Source organism: Rhinoderma darwinii, chromosome 5 (assembly GCF_050947455.1).
Source record: "Rhinoderma darwinii isolate aRhiDar2 chromosome 5, aRhiDar2.hap1, whole genome shotgun sequence".
NCBI lineage: Eukaryota > Metazoa > Chordata > Amphibia > Anura > Rhinodermatidae > Rhinoderma > Rhinoderma darwinii.
This window is the reverse complement of record NC_134691.1, coordinates 94,663,121-94,680,983: the sequence shown is the minus strand read 5'-3', so window position 1 is coordinate 94,680,983 and position 17,863 is coordinate 94,663,121. Positions and strand designations below refer to the sequence as shown.

General features: G+C 42.9%; 1 protein-coding gene across 1 annotated transcript in view; it reads right to left on the bottom strand.

The window, feature by feature from the left end:
* Positions 1-17,863, bottom strand: part of KLHL14 (kelch like family member 14) — a 78,142-nt gene that overhangs the window by 48,439 nt on the left and 11,840 nt on the right. Inside the window, exon 3 of the mRNA XM_075826304.1 lies at positions 7,878-7,999. Coding sequence (XP_075682419.1) covers positions 7,878-7,999 — 122 coding nt within the window. The remainder of the gene's footprint in view (positions 1-7,877; positions 8,000-17,863) is intronic.

The window sequence follows — 17,863 nt, the reverse complement described above, 5'->3', positions numbered from 1 at the left end:
ATGGAGGCTTATGATGGCCATAGGTAGACCCTGCATCGACAACACTCTGGTGAACAGCGAGAAGACTTAGATTGGGAGATGTCTTAAAAACCAGAGACACTCTGATAATTGTTTATTGCTGAAAAGGACTCATTAGTTTATGGGAGTTATGGAAACAACTGGGCTTGGCTGTTTCCGCAACTCACAAAAGAATCGATGGAGAGAGCAGCGTACATGCACGGCCACCTTTTCATTATTCTCCGCCTGAATACGGACGTGGCCGCTGTGAGGCGAGATGTTGGTTGGGCAACCCCCTTTTCTGTATATACAGATAGGTGCAGGTCCCAGAACTGGGACCCGCATCTATCAGACATTTATGACATATCCCGTAGTGGGAATAACCCTTAAAGGCTCATACACATGGCTGTATTACAGCTCTGTACAACATCTGAGTTGTATGGGGCCACGATACAGCTACCGTAGAAGTGTATGGAACCTGTAAATTATGTGTAATCTCGAAAGTTATCAATGTCATAATCTATATCAATGTTCATATCCTATTTTAATAAAATAAGGACTTAGTATATTTACATTGATGGGATCATGATTAAAGAGTCACACTATATTATATTGCATAATCATGCCTTGTTTTACGTGGGATTGTCCCATTAAATGGACAGCAAAGGGAGCGGTGCTTATGCAAATGTGGCCCGGAGTGGGTGTTCCTGGGTTATTTTATGGACATTCATGGGTAGATTGCGGGCAAGTCTTAAAATATCCATCAAATAGAGATTCAAATGTTGGGTGGTGTACATATTATTTTATTGAAAGACAGTAGGCATTGTCCTCAGCACCAAGAGTAAAAACATGATTTATACAGCCTGTCTGCACCTTCAGGAAATTTGGGAAATAATTAAAAAAATAATGTAACTTTAGAAAACACACCAGAGGGGTTTTTATATTCCCATTTTGAAGGTTCTCCCTTAACACTGTCAAAATTGACCTGAAATACTATCCAAGGAATTTCTTTCTAGACAAGTAAACTACCGTTCAAAAGTTTGGGGTCGCCCAGACAATTTTGTGTTTTCCATGAAAACTCACACTTATATTTATCAAATGAGTTGCAAAATGACTAGAAAATATAGTCAAGACATTGACAAGGTTAGAAATAATGATTTTTATTTGAAATAATAATTTTCTCCTTCAAACTTTGCTTTCGGCAAAAAATGCTCCATTTGCAGCAATTACAGCATTGCAGACCTTTGGCATTCTAGCTGTTAATTTGCTGAGGTAATTGGGAGAAATTTCCCCCCATGCTTCCAGAAGCCCCTCCCACAAGTTGGATTGGCTTGATGGGCACTTCTTGCGTACCATACGGTCAAGCTGCTCCCCCAACAGCTCTATGGGGTTGAGATCTGGTGACTGCGCTGGCCACTCCATTACAGATAGAATACCAGCTGCCTGCTTCTTCCCTAAATAGTTCATGCATAATTTGGAGATGTGCTTTGGGTCATTGTCCTGTTGTAGGATGAAATTGGCTCCAATCAAGCGTTGTCCACAGGGTATGGCATGGCATTGCAAAATGGAGTGATAGCCTTCCTTATTCAAAATCTCTTTTACCTTGTACAAATCTCTCACTTTACCAGCACCAAAGCAACCCCAGACCATCACATTACCTCCACCATGCTTGACAGATGGCGTCAGGCACTCTTCCAGCATCTTTTCAGTTGTTCTGCGTCTCACAAATGTTCTTCTGTGTGATCCAAACACCTCAAACTTCGATTCGTCTGTCCATAACACTTTTTTCCAATCTTCCTCTGTCCAATGTCTGTGTGCTTTTGCCCATATTAATCTTTTCCTTTTATTAGCCAGTCTCAGATATGGCTTTTTCTTTGCCACTCTGCCCTGAAGGCCAGCATCCCGGAGTCGCCTCTTCACTGTAGACGTTGACACTGGCGTTTTGCGGGTACTATTTAATTAAGCTGCCAGTTGAGGACCTGTGAGGCGTCTATTTCTCAAACTAGAGACTCTAATGTACTTGTCTTGTTGCTCAGTTGTGCAGCGGGGCCTCCCACTTCTCTTTCTACTCTGGTTAGAGCCTGTGTGTGCTGTCCTCTGAAGGGAGTAGTACACACCGTTGTAGGAAATATTCAGTTTCTTGCCAATTTCTCGCATGGAATAGCCTTCATTTCTAAGAAGAAGAATAGACTGTCGAGTTTCACATGAAAGCTCTCTTTTTCTAGCCATTTTGAGAGTTTAATCGAACGCACAAATATAATGCTCCAGATTCTCAACTAGCTCAAAGGAAGGTCAGTTTTATAGCTCTTCTAAAGAGCAAAACTGTTTACAGCGGTGCTACCATAATTGCACAAGGGTTTTCAAGTGTTTTCTAATCATCCATTAGCCTTCTAACACAGTTAGCAAACACAATGTACCATTAGAACACTGGAGTGATGGTTGCTGGAAATGGGCCTCTATACACCTATGTAGATATTGCCAGACGTTTGCAGCTAGAATAGTCATTTAGCACATTAACAATGTATAGAGTGTATTTCTGATTAATTTAATGTTATCTTCATTGAAAAAAACTGTGCTTTTCTTGCAAAAATAAGGAAATTTCTAAGTGACCCTAAACTTTTGAACGGTAGTGTATATACAATATGAAAGTGCTTCCCCTTATGTTGGTTGGTGTAGTCCCTTCCACACAGAATAACATTGATAGAAATGTAACATTTAGAAGTATGAACAAGACTGGCAAAAGGGTAGTGTGATGCAGATACATGAAATAGCCGTCCATAAACAAGCCCCGCATCATGTCCTAGTCACAATTAAATAACTACATATGCAATTGACATAGCGCATTAACCTTTCTGTCTGGTAAAAGGGATGCACTTACAGCAGCACTGTTCTTGACGGATGTTATAATTATATTTAAATAATGTTATATGTACTATCCCTATGAACACATTGTTTACTCGTGGAATGTGCTTCCATTATGCTTAGTTCAAAGGGTGCTTCAACATTGACTTTTTACATGTTAAGTGAGAGATGCAATTATTTATTCTGTTTCCTACAAGAAAAAGAGCGCTTATTCGTAACACTGTGTTCTAGTCATCTCATAAGGAGGATGATACCTGATCTCTGGGGAACAAGAGCGGTCAGTGCTCCAAGTTATGGAACAACTGCTGTAACACTGTGGGCAATGTCAGTGTTTTCCCTATAGTCTCAGTAACATTTCACATTTCACCTGAGATCTGTGGTTTTTCTATGTCACTGGGCAGCCAGGGGATCGTATCTGCTTTCTACAAAAGCATAGCAATGGAGATTGTTTTGTGTGTAATCCAACCTTAAAACTTTGAATTATGTGTATTTATATTCTTCACAATCAAAAAAAGTAGGCTTTTTTTGTATTCTACCATATACAGTATATATTATTCCATATACAGTACATACAATAATACTCAGGATAAACACACATCTCAGCTTATACGCAATGCAATCTAACCACCTTCTGACAACTGATGACCTATCCACCAGTATATCATCGGACCCCGCACCAATAAGCCGCTCCGGTGGCCTGCCGGCACCGGATGTTATGGCACATAAAGCTATGTACTGAGCCGGAAGCAGTTGGCTCTGTACATAACATAGCGGTCGTGCTGAAGAACTGCAGGTCCGCTCCTATTCACTTGGCCGTGGCCGGAGCTAACTGCTTCCGGCATGTACGTCCGGTGAACGGAGGCACCGGACCAGTTGATCTGTGCGGGGCCCGGGTGTCGGACACAGATCATGTACTGATGACCTATCCTGTGGATCGGTCATCAGTTGTCAGAAGGTGGAAAATATGTCATATGTCTGAAATTAAGCCCAATATTCAACTCTCCTCCACTCATATTCCCAATGGTCAAGACAGTTTAGACCTATGTTGCTCCTCTGTGGGAACTTCCCATTTTATTGCAGTGCTGTGTTGGTTAGCCATGTTTCTGACTGTGTCAATGGTAGAAAAATGTGGTCATTAAAAAGGTTGTCCCACTACAACAACGTATCACCTATCCACAGGCGATATGGTTCTACGGGTAACAGCCGTAAAAGTCGATAACACATACTAATATAATCACGTAGCAGAGTTAAAGTTAAGGGTTCAGTAACAGGAATCTAACAGAGCCATGTGCACGATACAGAAGCAGTATTCAGGAGGGTGTCAGGCAATCCAGGGTCCAGTAATAGTGATATAGCAGAGCTGCGCTTGCAGTACACGGGTTATTCAAGAGAGTAGTCAGGGACAGAAACAGGTCACTATAAAGTTTAAGTTCAAGATAAGGCTATAGCTAAACCTAGTTAGGGAACAAACATAACTGGAACTGAGGCCATCGTGAATGGGATTTAAATAGAGCGCCCAGCTCTGTAACAAGTCGGGCGACTGTGTGGTCTGTGAATTCACCACCCAACATCTTTGCCAGCCTTACCGAGAGACTGGCGCTGGACCACAGCGAGGTGAGTACATTACACACACAAAGTGCCTACGGCTCTGTACTACGGAGCAGTAGGGACTTGATGTGCCAGCCTACAGACTTGTACTTGCTGCAGTCAGACCTCCACCCATCAGAAAATGATGGCATAGCCATATGTCATAACTTGCTATGATGAGAAAACACCTGAGATGTCAAACTAGATACAACACAGTACACTTGACTCTCCAACATTCTTGAGCCTAACCCACTGCAAATTCTATCCTCGTGTTATTGTATAATAATGCAGAATGTATACATGAATCCTAACACAGGGAAAAAGCTAATCATAGTAATCATTATGATGCTTATTGCTAATTTTAAAACGACACAATAAAAAGTTACAATCTAATTGATTGCTGCAGGCGATTCCCCATATACTATACACTAACATTGCATTGGTTTTCTTAAATGACACACTGATTCTAATAAATATTTGCTTAGATAAGATGAAGTAAAATATTCCATATCACATGTAAATATTATCTAGAGTTTGATCACAAAAATGTTTGCTTATATATACATAATGTATATACATAAAAAGCAAAACATGTTCGTTGCTTAAACACATACATTTTCCTAAGCAGGAATAAAGTGATCAGGAATTAAATCTGTAACAAGTATCTGAATTGAGAACAGAAAGTGTAAATGAGTCAAAATCTGATTAAGGTATAGACATAGGAATTGAAAGGGAGTCCGTCAGGACTTTTGTCCACCGGATAGATCATCAGTACATCATCTGTGGGCGTCCGACACCCGGGCTCCACACAGATCAGCTGGTCCGATGCCTCCGTGCACTGGACGTACAAGCCAGAAGCAGTTGGCTCCGGTCACGGAATAGCAGCCGAGCAGCAGTACTGCAGCTCTGCTCCTAGTCAAGTGAATAGGAGCAGAGCTGCAGTTCTGCAGCACGGCCTCTATTCTATGTACTGAGCCAACTGCTTCCGGGCTCCGTACATAGCATTATGTGGCACAACATCCGGTGCCCGCAGGCCACCGGAGCGGCTTATCGGTGCGGGGTCCGTGTGTAGGACCCGCACCAATGACATACTGATGATCTATCCGGTGGATAGGTCATCAGTTGACAGAAGGTGGACAACCCCTTTAAAGGAAACCTGTTAGTCCTATCTGCGGGCAGCATGTTATAGAACAGTAGGATTTTCTGAATATTGAAATATAATGTTGTGGGAAAAGATTCACTAGAACTTGTAATTTATTGATGTAGACCTCTGCTCATTCTAGGATTAGGAGTCCAGTGAGCAGCCCTCCCTGTATAAGTGTGCATACAAGGATAGCTGTAAATCATTGAGTGAGACCGCCCACTGGACTCCTAATCCCAGAATAAGCAGAGTTCTAGATAGATAAATCACAAGTTCTACTGAATCTTTTCACACACACCGCTATATAATTTAACCCCTTCACGACTGCCATACGGCTATATACGTTCCAACTGCCGATGCCCCGTGCAGTTGCCACGTGTATAAATGTTGACAGCCTTGAACGGAGACTAATGAGTGCAGTGCTGATTCAGTGTGAGCAGCGCTGAACTCCAATGTCTGCCGGGGCTTTAAGAGCCCAGGACTACACGCCCCACTGTAGATAGTACCACACACAACCCCCTGTAGATAGCGCTACCTAAGCTCCCTCTAGAAGCCGAATCTCCGGTGTCAGATCGCTCTGTGTCACTGTCCACCATCAGGGGCTCTCTCTAGGAGCGAAATCCCCGGCCGACACTCTGATTGGGGATTCCACTACTGGAGAAGCTCCTGGTGTCACTATCCATATATGGACAGTAACGTCACCAGATCTCTTTAGGGTTCCCCTCCTAGAGGGAGCACCCGACATCTCTCCATCCTTGCTGTAAATAGTGCCCCCCTGTAATATCTACCCCCCTTGTAGATAGCACCACCTAAACTCCCATTGTCCATTTGGACAGTGATATCAGAGGCTCTCTCAAGGAGCGGAGTCTCCGGTGTTAGATCGCTCTGTGCCAGGGGTTCCGCTACTGGAGAAGCCCCTGGTGTCACTATCCACATATGGACAGTGACGTCAGCGGCTCTCTCTAGAAGTGGAATCCCCGGTGTCAGATCGCTCTGTGCCGGGGATTCCGATACTGGAGAAGCCCCTGGCATCATTATCCATATAGGGACAGTGACATCGGGCTACTCCTGGAGCGGAATCCCCAGCCGCAGCGCTGCCGACGTTGAGGCAGGGGATTCCGCTTTTAGAGTTAGCCCCTAACGTCACTGTCTATATATGGACAGAGACATCAGGGCCTCCCTCTAGGAGTAGAATCCCCGGCCAGATGGATTAAACTCCTACAGGGAGCTACAGTGGTGCTAGTTACAGGAAAGGGGTGCCAATTACATGGGGGGGGGGGGGTGCTGATATATAAAGGGGGAAAGGCACTATATACCAGGGAAGAGGCGCTATCTGCAGGGGGTGGCGCTATCTACAGATGGGAGGTTGCTATCTACAGGGGGTGGCGCTATCTACAGGGGGGTGGCACTATCTACAAGGGGATGGTGCAATCTGCAGGGGGAGGTGCTATCTGCAGGGGGGTAGCTCTATCTGCAGGGGGATGGTGCTATCTACAGGGGGTGGCGCTATCTGCAGGGGGTGGCACTATCTACAGGGGTTGTGGTGCTGTCTACAGGGGGTGTGGTGCTGTCTACAGGGGGTGCTATATACAGGGGGTGTGGCACTATTTACATGAGCACTGTGGCATTATATGGGGACCACCTACAGGGGACACTGTGGCACTATCTACATAGGCACTGTGTGTGGCACTATGTGGGCACTATCTACATTGGATACTGTGGCACTATGTGGGCACTGTGGCACTATTTACAGTGGGCACTATCTATGTGGGCACTGGCACTATCTACACTGGGCAAGGTGGCACTATTCACAGTGGTATTGCGTCACTATCTACATGGACACTGTGGTGTTTTCAGGTGGCTGCGACAAAAGAAACCCTAACGAATAAAATTCATCAATTTTTTTAACGTCTATGAAAAATGGACGGTGAAAACCGGTCAGATGGTCGGGAAATGGATTCAAATTTTGAGACACGTTGATGCAAAACAGACATGAAAAACTGACAGTTGATCCATTGTTAACTGCCCTTTTTTTCACATCGTGTGAATATAGCCTTATAGCCCTCTGATCTGCTCACAGCGATCCAAAATTTGACCTGGACACAGGGGTATCAATGACCCTTGGTCATGAAAGGGTTAACCTGCGTAACTCCTCCTGCTCTATAACATGCTACCCGCAGTTCAGACTGCATTTTCAACGTGACAGGTTCCCTTTAATACAATTATCATTTATTCAGTATATATACAGTTCTGCTATATCTCTATGTGTACTAGATGCCAAGTAACTTACTTGTGAGTATTTTCCACGTCTTCTTTTCATCATCATAGTATTGAACCAGGTTACTGGGCAGTCTGTCGGGTCCAGGCGGCAGTCCTCCAACTAATAACAACATCTTCTTATTGGATCGAATTCTTCACCCAAAACAGAAAAGAAGAAAAATGAACTGTGACATATTTCAAGCATGCTGCATACATCCAGGTGTAATCTATTTTAATGGATCTAGCATCTACCCATAATCACGTCACAATAACTTGGAGGTAAGGCATGAGCAGGATAATGCTCATAAAATAACTGAACATCCCGTACTAGTCAAAAGGGGAAAAAAAAATCTCCTCTCATGCCATTTGTTTAAGTTTCCTTTGAGAATCACATCCTTATTTCTCCTGTTATCCCTATAAATCACGGCTCTTTACAGCTGAGCACTCATGAAATGCCCTGCAGTTGTGATAAGGTTAGCCATTAAAGTTACACATCAAAAATCATATTAGTCAGATCGTTATTATAAGTCGTTTTACACCTGCAGAACCTTGAAAAATGGTAAAGGTTATATTGGGAGACAAAGCTCTGAGAACACTTAGAATATACAAGTTCCTCCAGAGTAATTAGTTGCAGGGATACAATGATAGAATTCCAGACCACACTCACTGTATGATTCCTCATCATACATTCACAGCTACATATTGGCCACTTACATAATATGTCCTGATCATCCTTGTCCCCCCCCCCCCCACACACACACACACACACACACATGAACTAGTGGCAAAGACATTGACTGGTGAATTTGTCATATAGCTGCATGCCTCCTGGAGTGGGGTCCTGCCAGTGATTTCCACTGATCCAGCGGCAGAAACTTGCTCATCTGTGCTAAAGTCACTCTAATTCCATCCTTCTGCTATTTTGTTCTGCCATCTTCCCTTGGGGGCAACTATATAACAGTGTGACAACCCACCCACTGAGTGCAGGAAATTCTCTTTTTTTCAACCATACTTGTGTTTCTCAATATGCCCTCAAGCACCAAGGTTCAAGACTGCCTGGTAATTGAGAGTCTATACACTACTACAGCCTAGGTTTATATTATTCATTTATTAGACAATATTTGGTTATGGATTGAAATTGACAATTTCAGAAAACTATATTATTCCTCGTGGACAATTGCTATCATCTATCTATCTATCTATCTATCTATCTATCTATCTATCTATCTATCTATCTATCTATCCATCCATCCATCCATCCATCCATCCATCCATCCATCCATCCATCCATCCATCCATCCATCCATCCATCTATCTATCTATCTACCATCTACCATCCCCAGATATATGTAGGCTTAGTCCCAGTTCTGGGTGTATGTGCAGCGCAGGTTCCCACCTCAGAGGTCGCCTTGTCGTGGCAGGTGGGCTCACACACTATTGTAAGTAGATTTAGCAGTAATGCATATTTATTTATATTAAGTGGCTTATGTGGCATTAGTGTTCGCAGTGTGCTGTCACCATTTTTTTGGTGTGCTGTCTGTCTGTCTCTATCTATCTATCTATCTATCTATCTATCTATCTATCTACTATCTATCTATCTATCTATCTATCTATCTATCTATCTATCTATCTATCTATCTATCTATCTATCTGTCTGTCTGTCTGTCTGTCTGTCTGTCTGTCTGTCTGTCTGTCTGTCTGTCTGTCTGTCTATCTATCTATCTATCTATCTATGCATCCATCTATCTACAGGTATTGTAAGATTTAATTTGCAGTTTTTGGCTGCTCAGTATATATGGGTGTAACAACTTAAAAACACATGTTTCATCTGTATAAACCAGTGTTGAACTAGGGTACCTTGGCCCACCAGTGGAAATTATTGAGATACACTACATACTCCAGCTATACAAAAGTGCTTGTTCATATTGTAACTTCTGCTGTTATATTTGCCCTCACAGGCCATATATTCAATAAGCACTAATAGGTGATGTTACTCAAAAAGTAAACCCCCTCCAAGAAATAAGTGATCAACTCTATTGCCAACATTAGATGAGGCTATCCCCTTGTTGTGGCAACATTAGATGAGGTTGTCCTCTACTGGACCTTATGGCCCTTGTTTTGGCTGAGCCCGTTATGATGGTCTAAACCAAGCCCATCTGAGGATCCTCTGCTGGGCTGGTCCAACCCTAGTTGTATCTAGGAATGTGGACCTCTCCTAGGACTGGTTTGCACCATGGTAATAATCTGATCTATAATACAACACATTGATGCCACTATCTATGGTCATATCATGTGTAATGTAAGTGACACAAAAATACAATGATAATGTAAGAAGCATGTATTTCTAGATGTGCTGTACTCAGTGGCGGATCATCATTAGGGCGGTTCAGGGGGCCAAGCCTCCCAGGGGGCCCATGGCCGCCCAAACCGCACATGACCGCACGGGCCCCTTCATGCCCGGTGGCGTCGCTAGCACCGGAGGGGGCCCCTGCACTAGCGGCAGCCAGATTCATTTGTATCTGAGTCCTCAGGACTCAGATACAAATGAATATTATAGGCTGCAGGTCACGTTAGGCCTGCAGCCTATAAGGCGCTGGGAAGACTCCCTGCGCAGGCCGGCGTGATGAGATACTGCATGACACCGGTCTGCACATGCGTTTAGTCCGGAGGATTCACATGCGTCCAGCTGGAGCGGCCGTCACGGTACAAGGTAAGTAAAATATATTATTTTTTTTTAGTGGAGGTAGCGTTGTGTATATATTCAAGGAGGGGGTGGGAGTGTTCCGTGACACTATATACATAGGGGGGAAAGTTCTCCGTTACACCATATACAAGGGGGGAGTGCTGGATGGCCCTATATACAAGTGGGAGGGTAGCGCTGTGTGGGCCTATATACAAAGGGGGGAGTGTTCTGTAACACTATATACAAGGGGGAGTGCTCTGTGACTCTAAATACAAGGGGGGAGTGCTGTGTGACCCTATATACAAGGAGGGAGGGGAGCGCTGTGTGGTACTATATACAAGGAAAGAGCGCTGTGTGCACTATATACAAGGGAGGAGCGCTATGTGGCCCTATATACAAGGGGGAGCGCTAAGTGGCCCTATATGCAAGGGGGGAGCGCTGTGTGGCCCCATATACAAAGGGGGGGAGCGCTGTGTGACAATATAAACAAGGGGGAGCGCTGTGTGACACTATGTGCAAAGGGGGAGGGCTGTGTAGCACTATATACAAGGGGGGCTTTGTAGCGCTATTCACAGCGGTATGTGTGTGGCACTCTTTACAGGGGGAGCTCTGTGGCGCTATTTACAAGAGGGGGAGGGCTGTGTGGCGCTCTCTACAGGGAGGCTGTATGGCGCTATCTATGGGGGGCTGTGTGTAACGCTCTCTACAGGGGGATGTGTGTCGTGCTAGCTATAGGGGGATGTGTGATATCAACAGGGGGCTGTGTGTGGCGCTATCTATGGGGGTGTGTAATATCTACAGGGGCTGTGTGGCACTATGTACAGGGGGCTGTGTGTATGTGGTGTTTTACAGTGTATGGTATTATTATATTCAGGCGCGCAGTGTTTGGTGCTATTATATTTAGGGGTACAGTGCGTGGCAACATGATAATTTTATTTTCGTTTATAGGTGTGGAAATGTTGGAAAAGTGAGAAGCCGAAGACATTTAAGTGGCAAATCTGCAGAAATGGGTTCTGGCCGGGAGAAGTCGTCACGAGCTCTGGACCGGATGGAGAAGAAAAGAGGAAAAAAACTACTAGAATCTGAGAAATAGTCACCTGTGAGTCACGGATATTTTTTTATAGGAAATCCTTTTATTCCACAAAAAGTCTTTCTGCATTCCTGGACTGATAGACAATTCCCCTTGTCAGGAGGATGTGTCCCAGAACAGTGTGATACTGTCAGTATATAGGGACATAGCCCTGTGACAAGGGGAATCGTAACACCCATTTGTTAATGCTTGCCCAAAAAGGTAGTGTTAACAATAGTTACGGCGCGGCGGTGCGGAAGGGGGGCCCAAGTTTGGGTAACAGCCCAGGGCCTATGGTCTACTTAATCCGCCACTGGCTGTACTGTTTCCTGACATTGGCTTGGAATCCTAAGGGTATGTTCACAGGCTAAGTCAAAAACTTCTGAAAATACGGAGCTGTTTTCAAGGGAAAACAGATCCTGATTTTCAGAAGTTTTTTAAGCCACTCGCAATTTTCGCTGGGTTTTTTACGGCCGTTATTGGAGCTGTTTTCAATAGAGACCATGAAAAACGGCTCCAAAAACGTCCTAAGAAATGACCTGCACTTCTTTTTCGCTGCCTTTTTTTACGCGGCCGTTTTTCAACAGAATCCCATCGGAACAGAATGCCATTTTTCCCATTGAAATCAATGGGCAGATGTTTGGAGGCGTTCTGCTTCCGATTTTTCAGCTGTTTTTCGGGCGTTTACGGGCCGAAAATAGGCCGTGTGAACATACACTCATGAGTTTGTCTTTCAGTATTTATAATTAACTATTCAGGTAAATCTGAATCAGTAAGGTCCAATCCAGTTCTAAGGAGACATAATCTTAGTGGAATTAATCGACAGTCAACCAATACTTTCTCATGCAGATGGTTAAAGAAAATGTTGGTTTTATTTGCCTTACATCAATGCTTGTATACTGATTAATTGAACAAATTCTGACCGACTGGTGTCAAGTTTGTGTCCAGTCTCCAGTCACTCATGTTATGACAGTATAACAGCACATTAAACTCAATGAGCCTCTCTCTTTCTAACCTCTCAGATGCCACGGTCACTATTCATCATGGCTTCTGAGGGGTTAAATGGCCAGGATCAGAGTAAAACCTGGTCGTTGCATGCGGGTGTCAGCTGTTTAAAACAGCCAAAGCCCACCGTGTATGGTTCCGGCTCAGCAACTAAGCCCACTCCATATGGTGATTGCGTACATCCGATGCATTAGTACATTGTATGTTGCCAAGGGGTTAAGCATCTATGCAGCATGAGCCCTGTACATAAACATGGCACATGCCAAGGTAATGAAAAGAGTGCAGCTACTGTTCTTACCTGTCGTAGCTCTCATATTTTGTTTGAAAATGGTGGCCGGCTTTATCGTCGCATGTAGTACTTATTTATGACACCTCTCAAGTGTTGAAAAAGGGTTCGAAGTTCAGGCAGGAACTTCCACAATTGCATTCATAAAAATGCCAAATTGTCTTTTTGCCACAGGGTTTCATTTTATTTTACAGGTGTGACTCGAATTACTTTAATCCTGTGTGTAAATATCAGTATATACAGTGAAGGAAATAAGTATTTGATCCCTTGCTGATTTTGTAAGTTTGCCCACTGTCAAAGTCATGAACAGTCTAGAATTTTTAGGCTAGGTTAATTTTACCAGTGAGACATAGATTATATATGAAAAAAAAAAAAAAGAAAATCACATTGTCAAAATTATATATATTTATTTGCATTGTGCACAGAGAAATAAGTATTTGATCCCCGACCAACCATTAAGAGTTCAGCCTCCTCTAGACCAGTTACACGCTCCAAATCAACTTGCTGCCTGCATTAAAGACAGCTGTCTTACATGGTCACCTGTATAAAAGACTCCTGTCCACAGACTCAATTAATCAGTCTGACTCTAACCTCTACAACATGGGCAAGACCAAAGAGCTTTCTAAGGATGTCAGGGGCAAGATCATAGACCTGCACAAGGCTGGAATGGGCTACAAACCATAAGTAAGACGCTGGGTGAGAAGGAGACAACTGTTGGTGCAATAGTAAGAAAATGGAAGACATACAAAATGACTGTCAATCGACATCGATCTGGGGCTCCATGCAAAATCTCACCTCGTGGGGTATCCTTGATCCTGAGGAAGGTGAGAGCTTAGCCGAAAACTACACGGGGGGAACTTGTTAATGATCTCAAGGCAGCTGGGACCACAGTCACCAAGAAAACCATTGGTAACACATTACGCCGTAATGGATTAAAATCCTGCAGTGCCCGCAAGGTCCCCCTGCTCAAGAAGGCACATGTACAGGCCGTCTGAAGTTTGCAAATGAACATCTGGATGATTCTGAGTGATTGGGAGAAGGTGCTGTGGTCAGATGAGACTAAAATTGAGCTCTTTGGCATTAACTCAACTCGCCGTGTTTGGAGGAAGAGAAATGCTGCCTATGACCCAAAGAACACCGTCCCCACTGTCAAGCATGGAGGTGGAAACATTATGTTTTGGGGGTGTTTCTCTGCTAAGGGCACAGGACTACTTCACTGCATCAATGGGAGAATGGATGGAGCCATGTACCGTCAAATTCTGAGTGACAACCTCCTTCCCTCCACCAGGACATTAAAAATTGCTCGTGGCTGGGTCTTCCAGCACGACAATGACCAGAAACATACAGCCAAGGCAACAAAGGAGTGGCTCAAAAAGAAGCACATTAAGGTCATGGAGTGGCCTAGCCAGTCTCTAGACCTTAATCCCATTGAAAACTTATGGAGGGAGCTGAAGATCCGAGTTGCCAAGCAACAGCCTCAAAATCTTAATGATTTACAGATGATCTGCAAAGAGGAGTGGGCCAAAATTCCATCTAACATGTGTGCAAACCTCATCATCAACTACAAAAAACGTCTGACTGCTGTGCTTGCCAACAAGGGTTTTGCCACCAAGTATTAAGTCTTGTTTGCCAAAGGGATCAAATACTTATTTCTCTGTGCACAATGCAAATAAATATATATAATTTTGACAATGTGATTTTCTGTTGTTTTTTTTTAAATATAATCTATCTCTCACTGGTAAAATTAACCTAGCCTAAAAATTCTAGACTGTTCATGTCTTTGACAGTGGGCAAACTTACAAAATCTGCAAGGGATCAAATACTTATTTCCTTCACTGTAAAATATGTAAAAATAATTTATAACAGAAAAAGTAATGTTTAAACTGATCAGAAATGTATTGGTGGGATTTTCTCTGTTATATGGTATACACATAGTTGCCAGGTACGCTTAGGTTTCCACATTAATTATGTAGGAATTTTTACTCCTGTCTTTCTTTACCTGCATATTTTCTTAATAGGAATAGATTAAATATGAATGAAATATACCTCATATACCTCATGAGGAATGATGTGCTTAAGGTAACCCTATCACAGTGAACTATATATTAATGTCATTGTCATGCAAACACAAGGCAGCAACTCAAAGCAAAAGAAGAAGCTGCAACTAAGCATTAGATATCATCTGAAGTACATCAGCAGCAGAAATGCTATAGGAAAGCCTTGCTGCTGCACTTAGACAGTATTTCCTCCATGGACATAACTACCAGGTTAGCAGGCATAGCAGCTGCTATGGAGCCCAGCAAGTAGGGAGTCCCACTTCCACTCAGCGGTGAGGTGCAGTTACTGATGACTATGGATGATGGGAGGGCGCATGGAAAATTGGATGCAGTTTATTGAAATGGCACAATGTGCATTATACCTGTACTGTGGCATCACTGTATACATTATTTCTGTGCTGTGACATCATTGTATAAATCATTCCTGTGCTATGACATCACTGTTTGCAATATCACTGTGATGTGACATCACTTTGCACATTATGCCTTTATTCTGACATCATTGTGTGAAATATCTTTGTACTATTACATTTCTGCGTGCATTATCTAACTACAGTGACATCTTTATTTTGTATGGTCCCTGTGCTGTAACCTTACTGAATGGATTATCCCTGGACTGTGGCATCACTGTGTGCATTATCTCTATGCTGTAACATCACTGTGTATTAACCCTGTACAGTGACATCACAGTGTGCATTATGCCTGTACGTTAAGAAAAGATAAAAGTCACAGATTGGAAAGGAAATACAAATTAATACTTTATTTTTTTTTTATTATTATGGCTAGAAATCCTACACAGCATGATGCATTGAAAGTTGAAGTTGTCACTTGTGCTAAGCCCAGATATTGCTGAATTTCGCTATTTTATCAATTCACACAAGTTCAAAACATTGAATTGGTTATGCATTCCATCCTAATGAATAAAGTAAAACAAATGCACTTAATAGGGAATAATAGTGCATTCCAATATTTCATTTCACTGTCATATGCTATTTTGTCAACATTGAGGATGAAGCCTTTGTTTACCCCCCCCCCCTCCCCCCACCTCTATCACCATCCGATAAGCAACTCTAGCAAAAGTGACAAAAATATATATTTTTTGATGGCGGGCTGCCCTTGCTTCCTTTTCAGTTTTAAAATTAGCCATAAATGATAGCTGGTGTGATAAAAAAAATCTTCATGGCTTTATGGTAAGAGGTTCACAACCTGACACAACCTCAAAATCATTGGCATGGAACATGTGTTCTATTACACTGCTGGTAAGGTGTCAGATTTATACTGATATTTATGCTGTTCCTTACTGGAGGGAGCATCGCACTTTTAATAATACAGTAATAAATTGGCTAAAGTGTCAGTAAAACAGAGCAGAAAATATTGCTTATGAGGTGTGACATATTTATTACTGAGAATATGCCTTTTTTTCCATTGTTATTCCGGCGACTATTTTCTAATTTTGGAAGAAAAGCGGCTTTGATATCACAATGAAAACATTAGATTTGCTTCTTTTATAAGGGCATAATGAGAATACAATACCATTGAAACTGTAATATATTTGTGGTTTTAAGGGAATTGTCTGAGCCACCTGTCAGAAGCCGGCTTTAGGGAGTCTTGCTGCCGTTTTTGAGCATGGGAACCACAATGCTAATGCTTATTTTCCATGAAGAACAGCTTACAATGGTTGTCTATTGAGATCAAGCTTCATTTACTTTATCCATTGTTTACGTTAGGTAGTCCAAAGGGGGTTATGAAGGAAGACGACCCCTTATATACAGGGCAGTTTCTATTTTGAAAAGAATTCTGCGATGACTGTTTGCTCAATTTCTAATTCTACATTACAGTCCTTTAGGCAGGACATTACACTTTTAATATGTATTATAATATGTAGCAAAGTTGTTTTATTTTTGGACTGTCTAAATATTGTATATTTCAAATACACTGTGAGCAACATAGGCCTAATTTATCAACGCTGTCTAACAGTAAAACTGTCCTTGTTGCCAATAGCAACCAATCACAGCTCAGCTTTAATTTTTCCAGAGCAGTTTAAGAAATGAAAGCTGAGCTCTGATTGATTGCTATGGGCAACAAGGACAATTTTACTGTTAGACATTTTTCATAAATGAGGCCCACTGGGAGGAACTTACTAAGGGCTTATTCAGATGTGGGCTGTCCTTTAAAAAAATTGACAGCACACGGACCCATGCAATTCAGTGGGGCTGTTAATTTAACGGACCGTGTGAAGGGCCTGTGAAAAAATAGGACATGTCCTATTTTCGTCCGTTTTCACAGATCCCTCAATAGACTCAAGTCTATGAGGCATCCGTGAAAACGGGTCCTGCATGGGTGCGACTCGGATATTCGAGTTTACACTAGTTCGTCTGAATAAGCCCTTAGGCCCCATGCACACGACCATGTCCGTAATCACGGTCCATGATTATCGGCTCGGGCGGCTGCGGACAGTCACCTGCATTTGCGGACCGTGCTCCCATTATAAAGTATGGGAGCACGGTCCGTAAAATAAAAACTAGGACATGTCCTATTTTTTATGGAAGGTTTCTACGGCCCGGACACCTCCCCATAAATATACGGGAAGGTGTCCGTGGACAGTAGAAGTGAATGGGTCCGTAATTGCAGACTGTAATCACGGTCCGCAATTACAGACGAAATCTACAGTCGTGTGCATAGGGCCTCCGGCTGACTTTTCATACGCTAGTCTTAAACTCAAATGCGCTGGTGTACAATGTGCCAAATTTATTAAGCGGTGCATGGCTCTTGATAAATTTGGTGCATGTTTGGGTGTTTGCGTGCCATAAATAAAATCTGTGCCTGCTATAAACAGGCATAGATTTGAGCCATAACTAGTAATGGTAAATCTGTTGGCCTGCGGGAGGCCCCTTCTCTCTAGCTAAACCACGTCCAC